This window comes from Acanthopagrus latus, chromosome 5, assembly GCF_904848185.1.
Source record: "Acanthopagrus latus isolate v.2019 chromosome 5, fAcaLat1.1, whole genome shotgun sequence".
NCBI classification, from domain to species: domain Eukaryota; kingdom Metazoa; phylum Chordata; class Actinopteri; order Spariformes; family Sparidae; genus Acanthopagrus; species Acanthopagrus latus.
The window spans coordinates 18,921,627-18,937,583 of NC_051043.1; the positions used below are offsets into that span (position 1 = coordinate 18,921,627).

General features: G+C 38.8%; 1 protein-coding gene across 8 annotated transcripts; it reads left to right on the forward strand.

Moving 5' to 3' along the window:
* Positions 1-4: 4 nt before the first annotated feature.
* On the forward strand, positions 5-15,905 carry LOC119019136 (protein shortage in chiasmata 1 ortholog). 8 transcript variants are annotated; one of them, XM_037097433.1, is made up of 28 exons: positions 5-297; positions 1,337-1,412; positions 1,513-1,642; positions 2,189-2,279; positions 2,368-2,558; positions 2,668-2,830; positions 2,953-3,058; positions 3,136-3,277; positions 3,374-3,463; positions 4,361-4,490; positions 4,981-5,075; positions 6,130-6,375; positions 6,581-7,051; positions 7,771-7,992; positions 8,135-8,329; positions 8,462-8,554; positions 9,139-9,320; positions 9,485-9,557; positions 9,785-9,854; positions 10,136-10,311; positions 10,392-10,497; positions 11,720-11,831; positions 11,990-12,111; positions 12,190-12,277; positions 12,539-12,670; positions 12,823-12,972; positions 14,113-14,866; positions 15,280-15,905. In XM_037097433.1, coding segments are annotated over exons 1-28 (4,494 nt in total). In that variant the 5' UTR covers positions 5-295; the 3' UTR covers positions 15,366-15,905. The 8 variants fall into 8 exon arrangements, with proteins under 8 accessions (XP_036953328.1, XP_036953334.1, XP_036953329.1 ...); XM_037097439.1 differs by having other exon boundaries at positions 12,250-12,277; XM_037097434.1 differs by having other exon boundaries at positions 6,581-7,042; positions 7,765-7,992.
* Positions 15,906-15,957: the final 52 nt, after the last annotated feature.

The following is a 15,957-nucleotide window of genomic DNA, read 5'->3' on the forward strand; positions in this document are numbered from 1 at the left end:
ACAGTGTATCTCCTGCAGGGGTTTCTTATAGTGTTAGCACTATAACGGATAATAAAAGATGATTAATGGAAGATGTAACAAATAAAAAAAAAGTCAATGTCAATTACCTGCATTCCCAAGATGCTCCGAGTATAAGTTTCCTAGCAATTCTTTGCAACGTTTGCCCAATTGGAAAATGAGTCAATTAAGGTGGGCGAATAAGTGAGTCTTACTCAATAGACGATCTTTGGCAGGGTCCGTACCACCACAGCTCCTGAGCGAAGCCTCGTCCTCACCACAAGAAAACTCCTTCATTATGTACGTTTGATGCCAACTAGCACGGTTGGGTTATTCAAGTTTTAACTGTTCAATTTGGGTCGTCTGAGCTTAAATTCCAGCAGATTACCGGTTCGGTTCATATGTTTGGAGGCGATGGAAAATAAGTTAGCCGAACAGCGTTGTAACTTTGCTAGCTTACTTTGAAAAGCTAGCTAACTAACTGGCACGCTAACGTGACAGTTGCGATAACGTTAGACATTTTCAGTAACGTTACTATTTATTATCGGAATATTTGTTTCTTGACTTGAGTATTCCCATTTTTTTAAGGACCTTCTACTTTTACTCCAGTACAATACAGAGGGAAATATTGCTGTTTTTACTCCAGTGCATCCATATAAAGCTTTTTTTTTTAATACAACACATAAATGATCGTTATTAGACTTCATTGATCTTGGGGGCGGGTTAGGGTTAGGGCCTTGTAAGTAATTTACCCACTTGTATCAGATAATCGTATCAGTAATTTACACATTAATGCATGACTTATTTTAATCTAGGGATATCATAGACATATGTAACTGTGTACATGTCTTTGAGGGATATAACATGATTCTGAAATCGGCTATTTTGCATGATGAGTACTTAAATTTGTGCTCTAGGTGCATGTTAGTTAAGTACACTATTAAAATGAGTCAGGGATATTTTAGCGTTTCACTGGATTCGCTTTTCTGCTGTGATGTGTGTTTTGTGAATACTTATGGTCCCCAAAAATAAGGCGACACAATTCATTAGATTTCATTTCAGCACCCATATGACAGTATCCCTAATGAATTTTGACTAGTGTTTATGTTGATCTCAAAACTTTTGCACACTGTGGTGTAGATGCTTGTACTTATAAAAAAATCAGAGTACTCTTTCCACCACAAACTTATTTTAGAAATCTGTGAAAAAGTGTCTTGTTCAGGGTGATATTAGACATTTAATTTATGTTTTTTGTATGTTGTCATAAAAAAAAAAAAAGAATCATGACATCAGTGTGTTCCTTAATTATACTTGTACTGTTTATTCATGACCTTCACAGGTCAGAAAACTTAAGCTGTTTTCCTGCTCAGATTTTCTCTGCTAACAGATATAAAGCACTCAACTATGTTTTTGAGGTGAGTGTGTGGCTTGTTAGTTTTTTCCTCCCAATTTGTCATTACCTCCTGGTGGTATGTTGCCCTGCCTCCCTCCCTCACCTGTCTGTGTTTATTTCAGGCCACCACTAATCAGAAAGTAATGATGAATTTGCTGGCGCTGCCAACACCTTACTTCACTGGTGCTAGTGACCTGTACCCTCACAGCGGAAAGCTGCCTGAAGTCACCTACAGGACACCGTGGATCAGAGGTACACAGGTCATCCCTGGTTTTGGCACGTTTTACGCGTCATGACGAGGGTTTAAATTTAAGTTGAACACAAAACGTAGCCCAGTCCATTGTATACTATCCTTTAGTTGTAAACCCATAATGTGAATGTGTGTTGTCTAAATGGGAAAGGGAAAATTACAGTAAAGGAGGACAAATTCCACTCCTTCTTTGACCGCTCTTGATAGATATACGTAAAAGTCATCAATTTCTGTTCTACTAATGGTGATTACTGCTCAGATTTTTGCCTGAGCATAACATTTATCATTTACAGCATGAAGTGTTTGAATCATCAGAGAAGTTGCATAAAATAAAAATACTCAATGAAATACCTAAAATGTATACTTAAGCACATTACTTGACTAAATGCAGTTAGATGATCATATTGCACAGCCTCCAGCATCAGACAGAATCAACTAAAGACCTGCTGTGAGAACATTTTTCACACTTCACCGAATGTCCTCTGATTTAATTGAACAAACAATGATTAAAAAAATGATGATATTAACTTCTTTTACACTTGTTATAGGAAAGGTGATCTCCACCTGCAAACTCTTTGTCAGTGGTTCTGTGCTCAATGACCTGGGAGAAAAAATGCAAACAGTTAACTCACTAGAAAGGTGATTTAGAACCTCTCTCAGTGTGCACCAATTCAGTCTCATTATGTTTTTTTATTTGAGTTGTGACATCAATATTTATTTATTCCAGATTTAATGTTACTCCAGGTGAGGTTAAAGGGGATGTGGAGCAGATATCCAGCTCTAACCCTGACTCATTGGAGGATCTAGACTTGGATGAGTACGCTTGTCTTTTAAAAGAGTCCCAGATCAACGATCAGTGTCAGGAATCATTTTTCAAGTTGACAGCTGACCAGATGGAGCCTGGAAATCAGAACAAAAGTAAGGCAACGTTCCTGGCAGCACTTGAAGAATATCGCTCTTTTATTTACTCTCTTGGATGAGACACAGATCTCCTTTCTCTCTAAAAATATGTTTACATCTGTCAAAGATCTCCTCCTGCCAGAAGAGCTCATGGTTGTCAACTACCTGTCACAATTTAAAAGACATTTACCCACACTGAAAGCCAAGCTGTCTAGGTTGAGGACCCTTCCTGTGGCCGACCCTCTGCTGAGCTCAACAGGAGATACCCTCTCTGAGGACACCGTGTTCAGGTATGAATGTTCAGCAGTGGTGGCGTCCTCAAATATGTTTATAAGGTGCAAGAAATGATTCTTACCTGCTTGATTGTTCCATTCATTTCCTGGTTTGTGTGTAATATTAATACTTTGCACAGGCACTGTGCCTCGTATGAGAAGCCTCCTGATGTGACCACCACTGATGTCCAGATGTGTGCAAACATTAATGAGGAGTTTGTTAAGGAGTCACTGATGAAGGAAGAGGTAGTTAAAAATGATAAATACCAAAAGTCGTGCTTATGTAAGACATTGTATTAATGTGGATATTTTTTCCTCTGTAGTCTCTGCTGTTGCCAGTTGTAGTGGACACAGTGACTCTGAGAAAGGAGGATTACACTGCCTTTTCAGGCCTCCGTGGTTGTATGAATGTCTTTCCTGAACAGCTGGATGAAGACACTCCAGTCCTGGATGTGCTACATAGAGGTGAAGACAGTATGAGATCTATTTTAGATCAAATTCAAATGCACAGGCAAGTTAGCTTACACACTGTAGTCACAAACCTTCATGTTTCCCTTTCAGATGTATCAGTACCAGTAGATATTTCCTGGTATGAAATACCAGAGGAGTCCAGCAAGATGAATAGAGGCCTGATAGAGACAGAAGTGGCAGGTACAAGCAACAGATGCTGTGAACTTTGTGCACAACAGAATGGCTTTACTAAACTACTGTTACACATTAAAAGACTATGATGCATAATTCAGTAACTTGCACCCTATCAAGTTTTTTTCAGAGCTTTGTCACACTGCAGTTTCAGTTCTGTATTAATTAAAGACAATGTCAGAATACATTTTATAGATGTTGGCTTGACAGTGTTATCTACAAAATGGGCGACCACAGAAAAACTGTCTTAATCTGAAAAGTAACTAGTAACGGTAGCTGTTAAATACATACATTGTAGTAAAAAGAAAAAAAAAATGTTGAGTAGAAGAAAATGTATCTTGTAATAGAAATGCTTAAGTAAAGTATATTTTAGTGCACACCAGGGTACAACTGACATTATTTTATGAACAGTAATATTAAAAACAACAAGCAGCAACCAAGGCTTTTATATGTTGCTTGCCTAAGCCTAACCCTAATCTACAAACAATTTCCATTTTACAAAAGATACAAATCAGAATATACAGTTTGGCTGAACAATCTGTAATACTACTGAAGATAAGCTGGGACACAATGCATGTTACATGGAATATCACAGATATGTAACAGAGTACATGAATGTCCTCATAAGATACAGATAGAAATGTTAGAAAAGATTAGAAAAAGAGTGAAATACATTAAACTACATCACGAAAGTCAGGATGTAAACATTGCCAAAGGCCAACTATCTAATTAGTTGAAATAATAGAGTAATAGTAGAGTAATAGAATAATAAATAAATAATATAAATAAGAAAAGGTTACTACTTTAGAATTATTTCATGTCAAACCCACCAACTACAGCTATACCGACCTTTTATAAGTATGATGCTGGTGGCTGCCATGTTGTTAAAAGTTATCTTCCTCTCAGGACGTGTGATGCTTCTGACTGAAATGGAGCTGGACGTGACTTTGACATCAACTCCCAAAACCTGTCAAACCCAGATCTGTCTCTCCACGTGTGAACTCCAGAAGGAAGAGTTGTCTCCACACCGCAGACGGTGAGTAATTGTACCAAGCAAAAATGTGTCAGACTGGCAATACAGTAGATATGCTTTTCATACATTTCACAGTTGCTCAAATTACGGATGATTTAATGAAGAAAACTCACTTAAATTAATCTAATAGTCAAATTGTGGATGTGAAAAGCTATTCTATTACAAAAAAAGATTAACAAAATCCTATTCACACAGTTGCCACACAATTTACATGTCAAATTCCTGTCAAATTGGGCGCCGCATAGCTCAGTCGGTAGCGCGCGACCCATGTGCCGAGGCTCTGCAGTGGACCCGGGTTCGACTCCCGGCCCGGGTCCCTTTGCTGCGTGTCACTCCCCGTCTCTTACCCTGTTTCCCGTCTAACTCTTCAGCTGTACTATCAAATAAAGCCAGAAAAGGCCAAAAAATACTTAAAAAAAAAAATTCCTGCCAAATTGATGCAAGTGTTGCACCATGTAGAAAAACTCTTACTTCATTAATGATTGACTTGTAGGTCTTTGGTGTCGATGAGAGCTCAGAGAGAGATGGAAGCAGCACTTTGGAGGGCAGAGAAGCATCCGACCTTTGTGGTGGGCTTTGTGTTGGCAGGTAATTACAAGGTTTTAAAGGGCCACTCCACGAATTTGCAATCAGTAATAAGTAGCCAAATATGTAGGCTTGGTCTGTCAACTATAACATGGGTTGGTTGTAATAAACAAAAGATTGTACTTTTTCTTAGTTTAACATTAGCTGTAATATAACAAAGAATATCCACAACAACGGGATAATCATGCAATCTAGTAGAGAATCAAATAGCTTAAAGTAGACTGTTTTATTATGTTGTGTTGGAGTTTGTGAATAAAACGTGACTTCAAATGTCACTGGTGTTTCAAAAATTCAGTTTGACAGTGTGATATTCACAAAGAAACATGGTGATGTAAATGAGAGAGAGGAATATTTCCTTGTGATGTTGTTTTAATGAAGATGAATCTTTAGTCGAGATGTTACAACTCATGAAATATCACATAGTTATCAACTAAGACGTTAAAACACAAGCCCAAAGTGGACACAAACTGCAGCAAAAATGTAGATTCATATTTTATGTCTACAAAAAACTCCCACTCCACGTTTATTTTTACTTTAGGGTTCCACATAATGTGTGCATGTACTGCAACACTACAGCACCTCTGAATGTTGAGTATTGTAGGTATAGAACACACCTGGTTTCTGGATATTTCTGGATTACACAAACACTAATACATTCTGAATCAGTGACACGTTGAAGTGCTTTGGCTTCTGTCATGACGGGCTGCTGTAAGTTTATCAAACCACCAGATGTCATCGTTTTTCCTGAATTCCTCTAAGAAGTAGACATCAATTAGTTACAATAAAGTTACACAGTATACAGTATACACACATGCATATTTATTAGCTCATTGTTCAGGATAATTGTTGAAATCATTGGAAAAATGTTTGCTTAATTTAAAGTATTAGTATACCTAATATTTAAGCATTTTATTGCAAATTTAGTTTGTTTAGTTAGTTATAGTTAAACACAAAATGTCAACAAACACTGTGTGAAATGCTCAGAGATCTACAGTATACAACAATTGTCTTTTACAAAGAATGTCATTTAAAATCTGATCTGCTGTTTTTCTTCCAGAGCCTCAAATATGTCACTCCGCTGAAGAGTTCTACCCTCTGACTGAGGCCTTGAAACTTATTAAGTTGGAGCAAAAAAAATTTGTTTGTGTTGGTGACAAACCGCAGACTCAGGCAGAGACAGGAGACCTGGAGGTTTATTTGTGTGGCAACTGTGCGTTCACAGAGAAGATGAGATCTGAGTTTACCCCCAGCAAGCAAACGGAGATGGAAGACTTCAAAAAACTGTCACCTGAACATGACGAGGGTGGGTAGTCTTTTTTTATGGAATCAGTTTTGTTAGAGGATGGACGTGAATTTGGTAATTATATTAAAGTAGAGTGGGGATGAATTCTTGATTATTGCTCTTCATCTATTGCATCCAACCAGTCATAGTGATTAATAGCATTAACATTGTAGAGATTTAGAGATTGTTGCAACAGATTTCTGACATCTTATCTTGTCTCCTCTAGTCTCAGTCACAGACATCCTGGTGAATCCTACAAACAAAACTCAGTTCCCTCACCTAGAGAAATCTGAAGCAGTTGCTTTTCCTGATAAAGCTTCTACAGATGGCACCCAATCTAAAAGTGAAACAGTTGCTGACTCATATCAGAAAACCTTCCTGGTGCACACTGTCAACACCATCAGTAAGGAAGTAAAACCTGCTGCTACCAACAAAGATGAAATTTCAGACAAGAGGTTTTCAGACATTGTAGCCGTGTTTTCTGCTCATAAGATCAACACAGAAGGACACGACTGTAAGACAGAGCAGAGCATCAACACTCCTGAGAGGACTGTGTCCTCCACAGTGAAAATCGGAGACAGTCACAAATATCCACCAAAGAAGGACCTGGACCCACTGGCCACCTTCATGATACTGAGATCTCAACAGACTGCTCCAGTTACTGCAACATCACAAAGTTTAACAAGCAGTAAGACAGGTTAATTTGTGTTGCTGCTGTGGCTAATTTGGTCAAACTTAATATTGGGTTATTAGCTCCTTGATGTTTTGCAGCATGACATTTTTTTTTACACATTTGTACACATGCATTTCACAAAAATGATTAACTGTAACCTAGTTATCCAAGGTTTAGTAGATTTAATTGAGATACCATCATATTATTTTTTATAACAAATAAATATAATCCAGACATATTCACAGTTAAGTCACATTGATGTGCTTCTTTTTATGTAAAATTTGAAAAAGGCACCACCACCATTAATAAAGTTACTTTTTGGGGATTTTGTGTAAACTTTGGTGCCACCCGGTGGTCATATTAAAGAACATGACCTTCAGTTCTGTGGGCAAAAGTCAATCAAATGTAACTATGCACATATAAACTGTTATCTCATATTTTTTATCTTGTGTTAGTGTATTGTTGTGTGGTACACGAATGTCATGAAAATTAATAATAACCCAGCTTAAAAGTTTTGTCAAGTAAGCAATTAGTGGATTGATATCTTAATCAGATGATTAATATATAAAACAAGGAAATTATCTGTAGATCAATCTATCCTGTGAATAATTGCTAGTTTTATTTCTTTCATTTAAACCAAGTGCAAGATACTTCCCTTTGGTACTTATCTTACTTGTAATGTGGTCTAATAACTCATTTATGTCATGCGCTGTGATCTCATCTCTTCCTCTTTTTCGCAGCAGCAGCTCCGGTGAACCAACAAACACCTGAGCTGCAGCCTCCTCCAGAGCAGATGCAAAGATCAGACAGGAGGCCTATGTATGTGAGTGGTGTGGTGTCAAAAAATGTTACCAGAGATCAGAAATCTGCTTTTCAGTCGACGGGTCAACTCATCAGTCGTCCTGTCAGTCAGCCCAGCCCTCAGAACAGATGGGACAGCAGAGTGGTACAAGTTCACGCTACTGGTACAGCAACCTCACAGCACCTGCACCTTCATATACACCAACACATGTGACTTAAACTGTCCTAGTTGTATGAAAGCATTGTTAAGATGGTTCAGATAGTGTTTGAACTCTGTTTTTTTAACCCCTGTGTGTTGTCTTACAGACAGGCAGCAGCGTGCGTACTATGAGCTGCTGGCCTTTGCTCAGCCTTGTTTGAACTCTGCCAGACAGCTGGGGCTCAACTTCCCGGTGTGGGGAGACTTCAGCTGCCTGGCCCCAGACCAAACACACTTCCTGCTCAAGCAGCAGGAGAATGCACTCTGCAGGGTGCATGGACAGAGCGCAGAGCTGGTCAGAGGTATAAAATGCTAAAATACATTTTTTGATAATTTCTGGCTATTAACTGTGTATGGTAGTAATGAGATATTAATGTAGTAAATCTACACAGGGAAAAGTATCAAATCTACCGTTGCTCTTGTTATCCATGCAGATCAGGAACTGTTTTTCAACCAGGCGGCTTTGATACACATGCTGGTGACATTCAAGGAGCTGCTGCTGAAGTGCAACCTCAGTACGGCATTGGGTCAGTCTAAACTGAAAAACATCCTTAGTTCAGTTTAGCACTATGAACTTTGTTTTAACTAGATGGAGTGGGTGTGGTTGACAATGCTGACCACAAAAGCAAACAGCTAAACAAATAACAGAAAAAGAAAATGAACCGAAACACTTCCAAATTTGGTGTAAAATGTTAGGGCCATGTAAGACCCTGTCTCTCAGAGGAAGCTGAGTTAGTATGGATGTTTTTAAAGTAAACATTTTTTTCATAAGTGAAAGATCTTTTTTCTTATGCCTAAACAAACAATATAAACAAACTCTCTTCATTTTTGTGATTGAATAAACAAACAGACCTTAAAGGGCAACACAATTTCATACGGTTTTACCTTTTTTTTTTTAGCTTAAAACACTGTTCTGCGGACCTTATTTTCCTCTGACAACTGCTTGGTTATTCAATTATGGAAAAACACGTAGTGCCCCTTTAACTGTAGCTTTGATTATTTTCACATTTGTGATCGATCAGTGTGTGTTCAAACAATTCCTGAAACCCTGACTCTAGAATAGTATATACCAAAAATGAGATGTTTACGGTCTTGTCCTTATGCGCTGAAGAATACCTGAAGCAGGCAGCTGAGGCGAGCACAGAGCCAAGTCTGAAGCAGCTGCTCAGGAGGCTGCAGATCATCCTCGACCTCAGTCACAAGAACCTGGAGTCCAACCTCAAACTGCAGCAGCTGCAACAGCTGCTGGCTGTATGGTTGCACAGCAGGAAAGAACAGGACACTGTGGACAAAGTCAGTCTTAACATTTAGAGAACTATTTTTTGTTTGCTTAATTAATTGTGCACCAGTTGTGTCACATACATGTATCGCATTTTGGAAACACCTGCTATAGTTGCAGTAGGTTGACACTAATATTTGAATGTTTATTTGCTCTGGTCTTGGCTGTCTTTTTGTAGATTCTTGTTGTAATATCAGTTGACAGTGAGGACAGCAGATCTATAATCATTAAGAGCTTGAGCCAAGTGACTGGTGAGCAACTCTTGATCACTTTTTAGCCATTTCACTAATGAACTGTCAATATCACTACAAATAAACTAAAGTTATCTGATTTAATATAAACAAATTTTACAAGGACCTTTACACTTGTGATTCTAGGCTACGAATTCACAACCCAAAATAAAAGTCATACTCCCTGTAATAGTAATCATACAGACATATGATCATGAATGTGTCATGCTTGTTTTTTGTCATCTCAGGTACTCCTGTAACTGCGGTTCGTCCTGAGAAGGACAAGAATAAACTGAATGGGGCCAGTGTGGTCAGCAGGTAAAAATATGTCCTATTTATCACAATTATTACAATCATTGTCATAAAATTCATCCAGATTTTGTGGTAGTTATTTCATATTGTCACTATTAAAATCTATACCGCAAATAACTGTTCACATTACTCTTTCATTTGAGGTTATTGCCACTGAGGCTTTCATTAGGGCAAAGTGTCACTCCATACTGTATGACTAAAGAACAGAAGTGCATTGACATACCAGAGTAACAGTAATAGTTGCTGTGCTACAGGAAGTATTTCACACTCCCATCCTGTTCCACCAGCATACGCGACAGTGTGTGTGTGGTGGTGTATGAGCAGCATGTAGGCCCTGACTTCCCCTGGAGCTGTTTCTCCCTGGTGGTGGAGTATGATCATCCAGGCCAGTCACCATGGGCGGCAGTCTGCAGGGAGAGGAGCATCAGTCACCTTACCTTCGACACAATCATATCCGACACTGGTTAGCTGCCCCAAAAAATGTGTCATACACACTATTGTACACAGGTGTGTTTCTAAATGTGTGTGTTTTTTCCCCAACAGAGAAGGAAAAGGCCTCTTGGCGCCTGGAGGACAATGTGCCATATGTCTTGTTTGTGACAGAGGGGCTTCCCAACTGTCCACTGCTGCTACAAACACTCGAGTCAGGGTACGTTTTCACACTCATCTAGTTGTATTTAATCATATCCAGCTAGCAAGAATGACAACAACCTACTTTCCAATTAGACTTCCATTTTTAGACAAAATCCTGATGGGGTTTATTGTTAATAAAAATCTATTTGACAGTTTTAGAGCCCAGTAAGACTCCATGCCAACCACAAACCTACCTCATTATCTGCATTTTATGTTATCTACTGTAAGAGCAGGCTCTGAATATGATAACCTATTAAATATAAGTATGGATGGAGTCAAGATGAGGTGTAAACACTCAACATTTTACTGAATATACTGTTTGGATTAGTGGCTTCTAATATCAGTGTCTCTAGATTGTCACTGTGTCATCCAGCACCGATGTACATAATTTAGATGGTCACTGAAAACTTTTGCTTTGTTTTCATTACGCCATTAGATATTGAAAAAGTAAAAAGGTCCTCCTGCTCGACCTTTTATTGTATATATTGCAGTTATTTTCTTCTACCTAGCTATAGGCTGCAAATAAGTATTTTCAATATCAATGTTTTCATTCAGTATTTATATTTTTGATTAATCATTTAAATAATCCAATAAAACTGTGAAAAATCTTCATGTGTATCCTGACTTTGTTCATCCAATATTTATATAAAATAGAAAGGGCAACAAACCATTGTTGCATGGTGGAGGCTGGAGCCAGAGAATAATTGTAACTATGAAATCAGTGATCAAAATTGTTGCCAATTATCTGTCTTCAAATAATTGATTATTTCATCTTTAGTGTTTATGCTATTGAAACTCTCTTGAGGTAAAACTTTAAGGTGTCAGGACATGGAGACTGGAACTACTGAAGTTTTAAGGCATCATGTACGAAAGCACAAATATAGTCTTTCAATCCTATCCATCTGTCTGCCACAATGCTTTGGTGTGGGGGTAAACAGTATCTGGTCCTTAACATCAGACTTATCCTCATTACAAATGTGATAAACAACAGTGACAGGCCCTATATCAGTTAAGTGAAGCGTCCACTTAGTTACTGTCATCTAGAACCTTTTCTACACTTACCTCCACACAGGATACTCTCTTAGGAGGACAAGCTGAGAGTAAACTTCTGCAAGAATAGTATTACAGCCACGCTTTTCAAAATATTCAGCCCATAATAATTGAAATGCCATAGGGGGAAAGGTTTCTGTATGTATGTGTGTGTGTGTGTGTGTGTGTGTGTGTGTGTTATGATACAGGTTTAACATAACTATGCTGGAGAGGAGCCACTGTCCATCCTTGCAGATGCTCGGAGGGACCCATCACTACACTGTGATCACTGTGGATGAAAGCACTGCTGTCATCATTCAGGTACCAGACACACCTGCTGTATACTTTCAAGAACAGATGCACACAAATCTATGATGCTGAAATGTTTTTATCTTCCCCTACTGAGCTTCTTTGGTGTTGCATGGGAATGTGGAAAAAATACATGTATTTATTAATTGTGTGCGTGTTTGTGTGAGCAGGAGGAGGATGAACTGTGTCAGGAGCGAGCCAGTGAAAGAGTAGTGATGAGGCTGACTGCTCTCTCTTTGCAATATAACTGCTGTTGGCTCATCCTGCACTGCCCAGACAGCCAGGGTGGAGGGTCAGTGTACACACACACACGCACGTACACCTCATACATAAAGGCTCACCATTTCCACTTCTTTCTGTGTGATGGCAGATTTTCCACTGAATCCTTCAGCAACTTGGTGCTGGTCTATTCGTCTCTTGTTCTTTTCAGCATGAAGTCAGAGGGTCTAGATGTTAAGGTAGAACAGGAACACTACACAAATTAATTTATCTTACTGTAACTCTTCATGGGTTTTTAATATACATCCTTGTCTGAGTGCCACCAGTCATATAGTGGTAAAAGTTCACCACAGCGTTCGGTCGTTCTGTTTCATTATTAAGATGTTTATTTTAAATTGACTCTCTCTAGCCACTATGTCTCTTAAAAATAGTTAGATTTGAAGTACAGTGGTAGGGAAAAAAACAAATAAAATACAAACTACCTCTGCTGTATTTGTCAGGTGCTGATTGTGTCTGAGTTGATGGAAATAGCCAATTGGATCAGTCGCATCTGCTTCCACAGCCTGATGGCTGATGACAGGGACCCTGTCCATTACATGGACAGAGACTGGCTGACTGTGATCCCCTCAAAGGTGATTTATCCATGCAAAGATACATAGATAGTCTAGTATATGGTTGAGAGGGTTTTCCTTCAGCTCATTAATGACTTGTAGGATCATTTCATGGTTAACATCTGAAGAGAAGCTCCTGCAGTGCCTCCAACTTTTGTTTTGTTCCTCTCCAGGAGGAAAAGTTACTACTCCAGTTCCCATGTATCAACCCTCTGGTTAGTCAGCTAATGCTGAGGAGAGCACCGTCCTTCCAGTGGCTCCTTGGGGCCACTCTATCTCAGCTGAGAAAGCTTCTCCCTCAGGTGCCACAGAAAGTCCTCAAGGTGATCAGAGATACATCTGTACAGTTGAATACTATATATCATGCCTGGCTCTGTAATATAATATATTTCATGTCAGTGGCTCTCAATACTGGGTCTGACGAGGCTGATTTTTAGAATAGAATGTATGAATAAAACAAAAGAAGAAAATTATCTACACTTTAAACTATAATTGTTAATATGTTGACTAGCCTGGTTCTAGACTTGAATCACTGTTCAGTGATTCAAACAGGGTTGGTGTTATGACCATCAACAAAAGATTGCAGATGATTGCAGACTGAAGATTAGTTCAACCAATCAGAGTCTTGTGGGCAGAAAAAAACACAGCTGCACAGGTTGTTTGTGCTTTTATAACCAAGAAACTGGCATATTTTCTTGACTGCTTCGTTTAACTACTCCTACTTAAAACAACCGTTACCACTGTTTCCGTGGCAACTGAAACTCATGTTGGCAGCGGCACATGTCATTTGCTTATTAACTGTTTAGTGCCAAACACAAAACAGCAACACACCCCCTTACTCCCAGCCATGGTGTTGACTTAAATGAACACAATGTCAGGATGAATGAATGAAGTAAAATGGTTGTTCAGTCTGATTATCAGACTAGATTCTTTTTGCTGTGAATGCTGGTCTTAGTATAATCTAAAAAAAACACATGAACCTTCAGTGTGTTTGATTATCCAGATGTAGAAATATAAGCCATCAAACACATTCAGTGAAAGTCATGGCAGCCATTGTGTGATTTAAGTTTTGGAGAAAGCTACTTCATTCAACATGAAACAGTTCATGTGATTGATCATATTTTTGATGAGCTGATTAAGAATTTGGAATATTTTTTCAATTCAAATATAGATAAATCTCAAAATAATCATTGAGTAAGTATGAAAAGTAGCGAAAAACACTCAATACAACCCCCCAAAGCAACACTTTCAAAATTACAAGATTTGTAAAAACCAACAGTGGAATACTAAAATAATCTGATTTACTGACATGTGGCAATTTCTCACATTTAAGAAGTAAGAATCAGAAAATGTTTTCTCGAAAAATAACTTAAATGATGAACAGAATTTCAAATTTTGTGTCAAAATAATCTGTAGGACAGTTAACACGTGTCCAGTAATAGTCCCTCTATTCCTGATTTCAGCTGTTCAGTGACACCACCTCACTGTACACACGGACCGCAGAACCAAACCAGCCAGAGTCTCAGACGGTTGTCACTCAGACAAACCAACAAAACTGCCCACCGAGCAGTCCATGGAGCACCACTGCTGACCCAAAGCACATAAACTCTGACCGTCAACCAGAACCCCCCACCAACACCCACCAGGAACTGTTCAATAGAGACCACAACATCAGCTTCCTGCTTGGAACTGATCGCACCTTCTGTGATCCAAACTCGAAGGTGCAGAATGATGACACAGATTTCAGACTTGACTTGAGTTCCTCCTTTGGCAAGCCAGATGTTCACCGCGAGTGGAGCTGGACCAGCAGTGATCCATGGAAAGAGGAGGACAGAGGCAGAGATGAGGTGAAGCCTTCTGGATGGACAGGCAGAGCTGGAGCAGTGGGGGGAGTTGTTGAGAGAGTAAAGGATGGGTGGACACCAACAAAGCTGAACAGTCCTTTCAAGCTGGACTCCACGTTTTGCTACAGCCCCATCCTGCAACAGCCAGCCGACAGTCACGTGTCAACATACGCTATAGTCCAGCACCCAGATAGCCACCACATTTCCTACGATCTGAGCCCTCCTGCAGAGGTCACGCTGTGGGATCGAGGGCAGAGCAGCAGCTACGGCCTTACCAGTGGAGGGACGACAGTTTCAGCCAACTATGGCCCCAAATGCTGGATAGGCCAAGAGAGGAAGAGGAGTGGTGAGGCTGCAGGTTTGGTTGGTGCAGGTGAGTGATAGTGCCTGTAGGTGCTTTTCCATCCACCTGTTCTGTAATGAGGGGAATGTAATCGTCCTCGAAAGGAATACATGAACCAAAGTTAAGTGCCATATTTCCATCATGTTATGCACTGGTTTTCATAGTCTCATTTGACTTTCGCTCTTGTTAAGTACATCATACTGTTTCACCTTCTTCCTCTGCTATAATTTGATGCCACCTTACTAAAGAATTAGCGCGTTCAGCTGTTTTTCTTAATAACCCAGCTCCCAATATTCACATAATGGGAAAAGTGCTTTTTAATTTTTCTAGAAAATTGGTCAAATTTACACTACATTTGGATGGAAACCTGGCTAATATATGTATGGACCCTTTTTAAAGGTTTAGTGAACAGATTGAGGGACTTACTTTTGTTTTTTTTGCAGTGTTGACACCACTGAAGAGGGGCAGGTTAAGCTATGAGAGGGTGCCGGGCAGAAGTGACGGACAGACAAGGCTTAAATTGTTTTAGGCACGAATGCTTCCTCTCTGTGGGCTCTTTCTGAAATGAGAGCAATATATCCTTACAGTTTTGATACTTTCAGGTTATTAATTACACAAAAGTTGAGCTTCAGAGTTTTTATTAGTATACAAAAGTTTGGCTAATTTAACTACAAAAAAATTGTATTGCAAGCTATGTTTCCTGGATTCTACTTTTTAAAATGTTGATGATTTTATTTTGTAGAATTTATCTTTTAAAACAGTTGGCTGTTTGTCAGAAAATGACAGAGAACTTACAATATGAATGTTTCCAAGTATTTTGTGTGTTAATGTTATAGTTTTATTATTACTGTTTAATTACTTGTATTTATACTGCTTGTTTATATTATATGTTATTTAAATGTAAGGTTGTGAGTATGCCTTCATTTAAGTTGTAATTGTTGTAAATTCTGCTCACTAACGCTTAAAAAGTATTACATGTGCTTATGACTACATTACAATACAATGTAAATTATTTATTATGTGTTTATATATATTGCTTTTCAGTAATAAATAAAGGGGTATTACGGATTTCTTCTTACAAAATAAGCTTAAACATCAAGATTACAACTGTGTGCACATTC

Excerpts from the sequence above, each read along its gene's own strand:
- LOC119019136 (XM_037097433.1), top strand. Across the intron at positions 4,491-4,980 it reads TTGTCTCCACACCGCAGACG|GTCTTTGGTGTCGATGAGAG; the intron begins GTGAGTAATTGT and ends ATTGACTTGTAG. Across the intron at positions 8,555-9,138 it reads CAACCTCAGTACGGCATTGG|AATACCTGAAGCAGGCAGCT; the intron begins GTCAGTCTAAAC and ends TATGCGCTGAAG.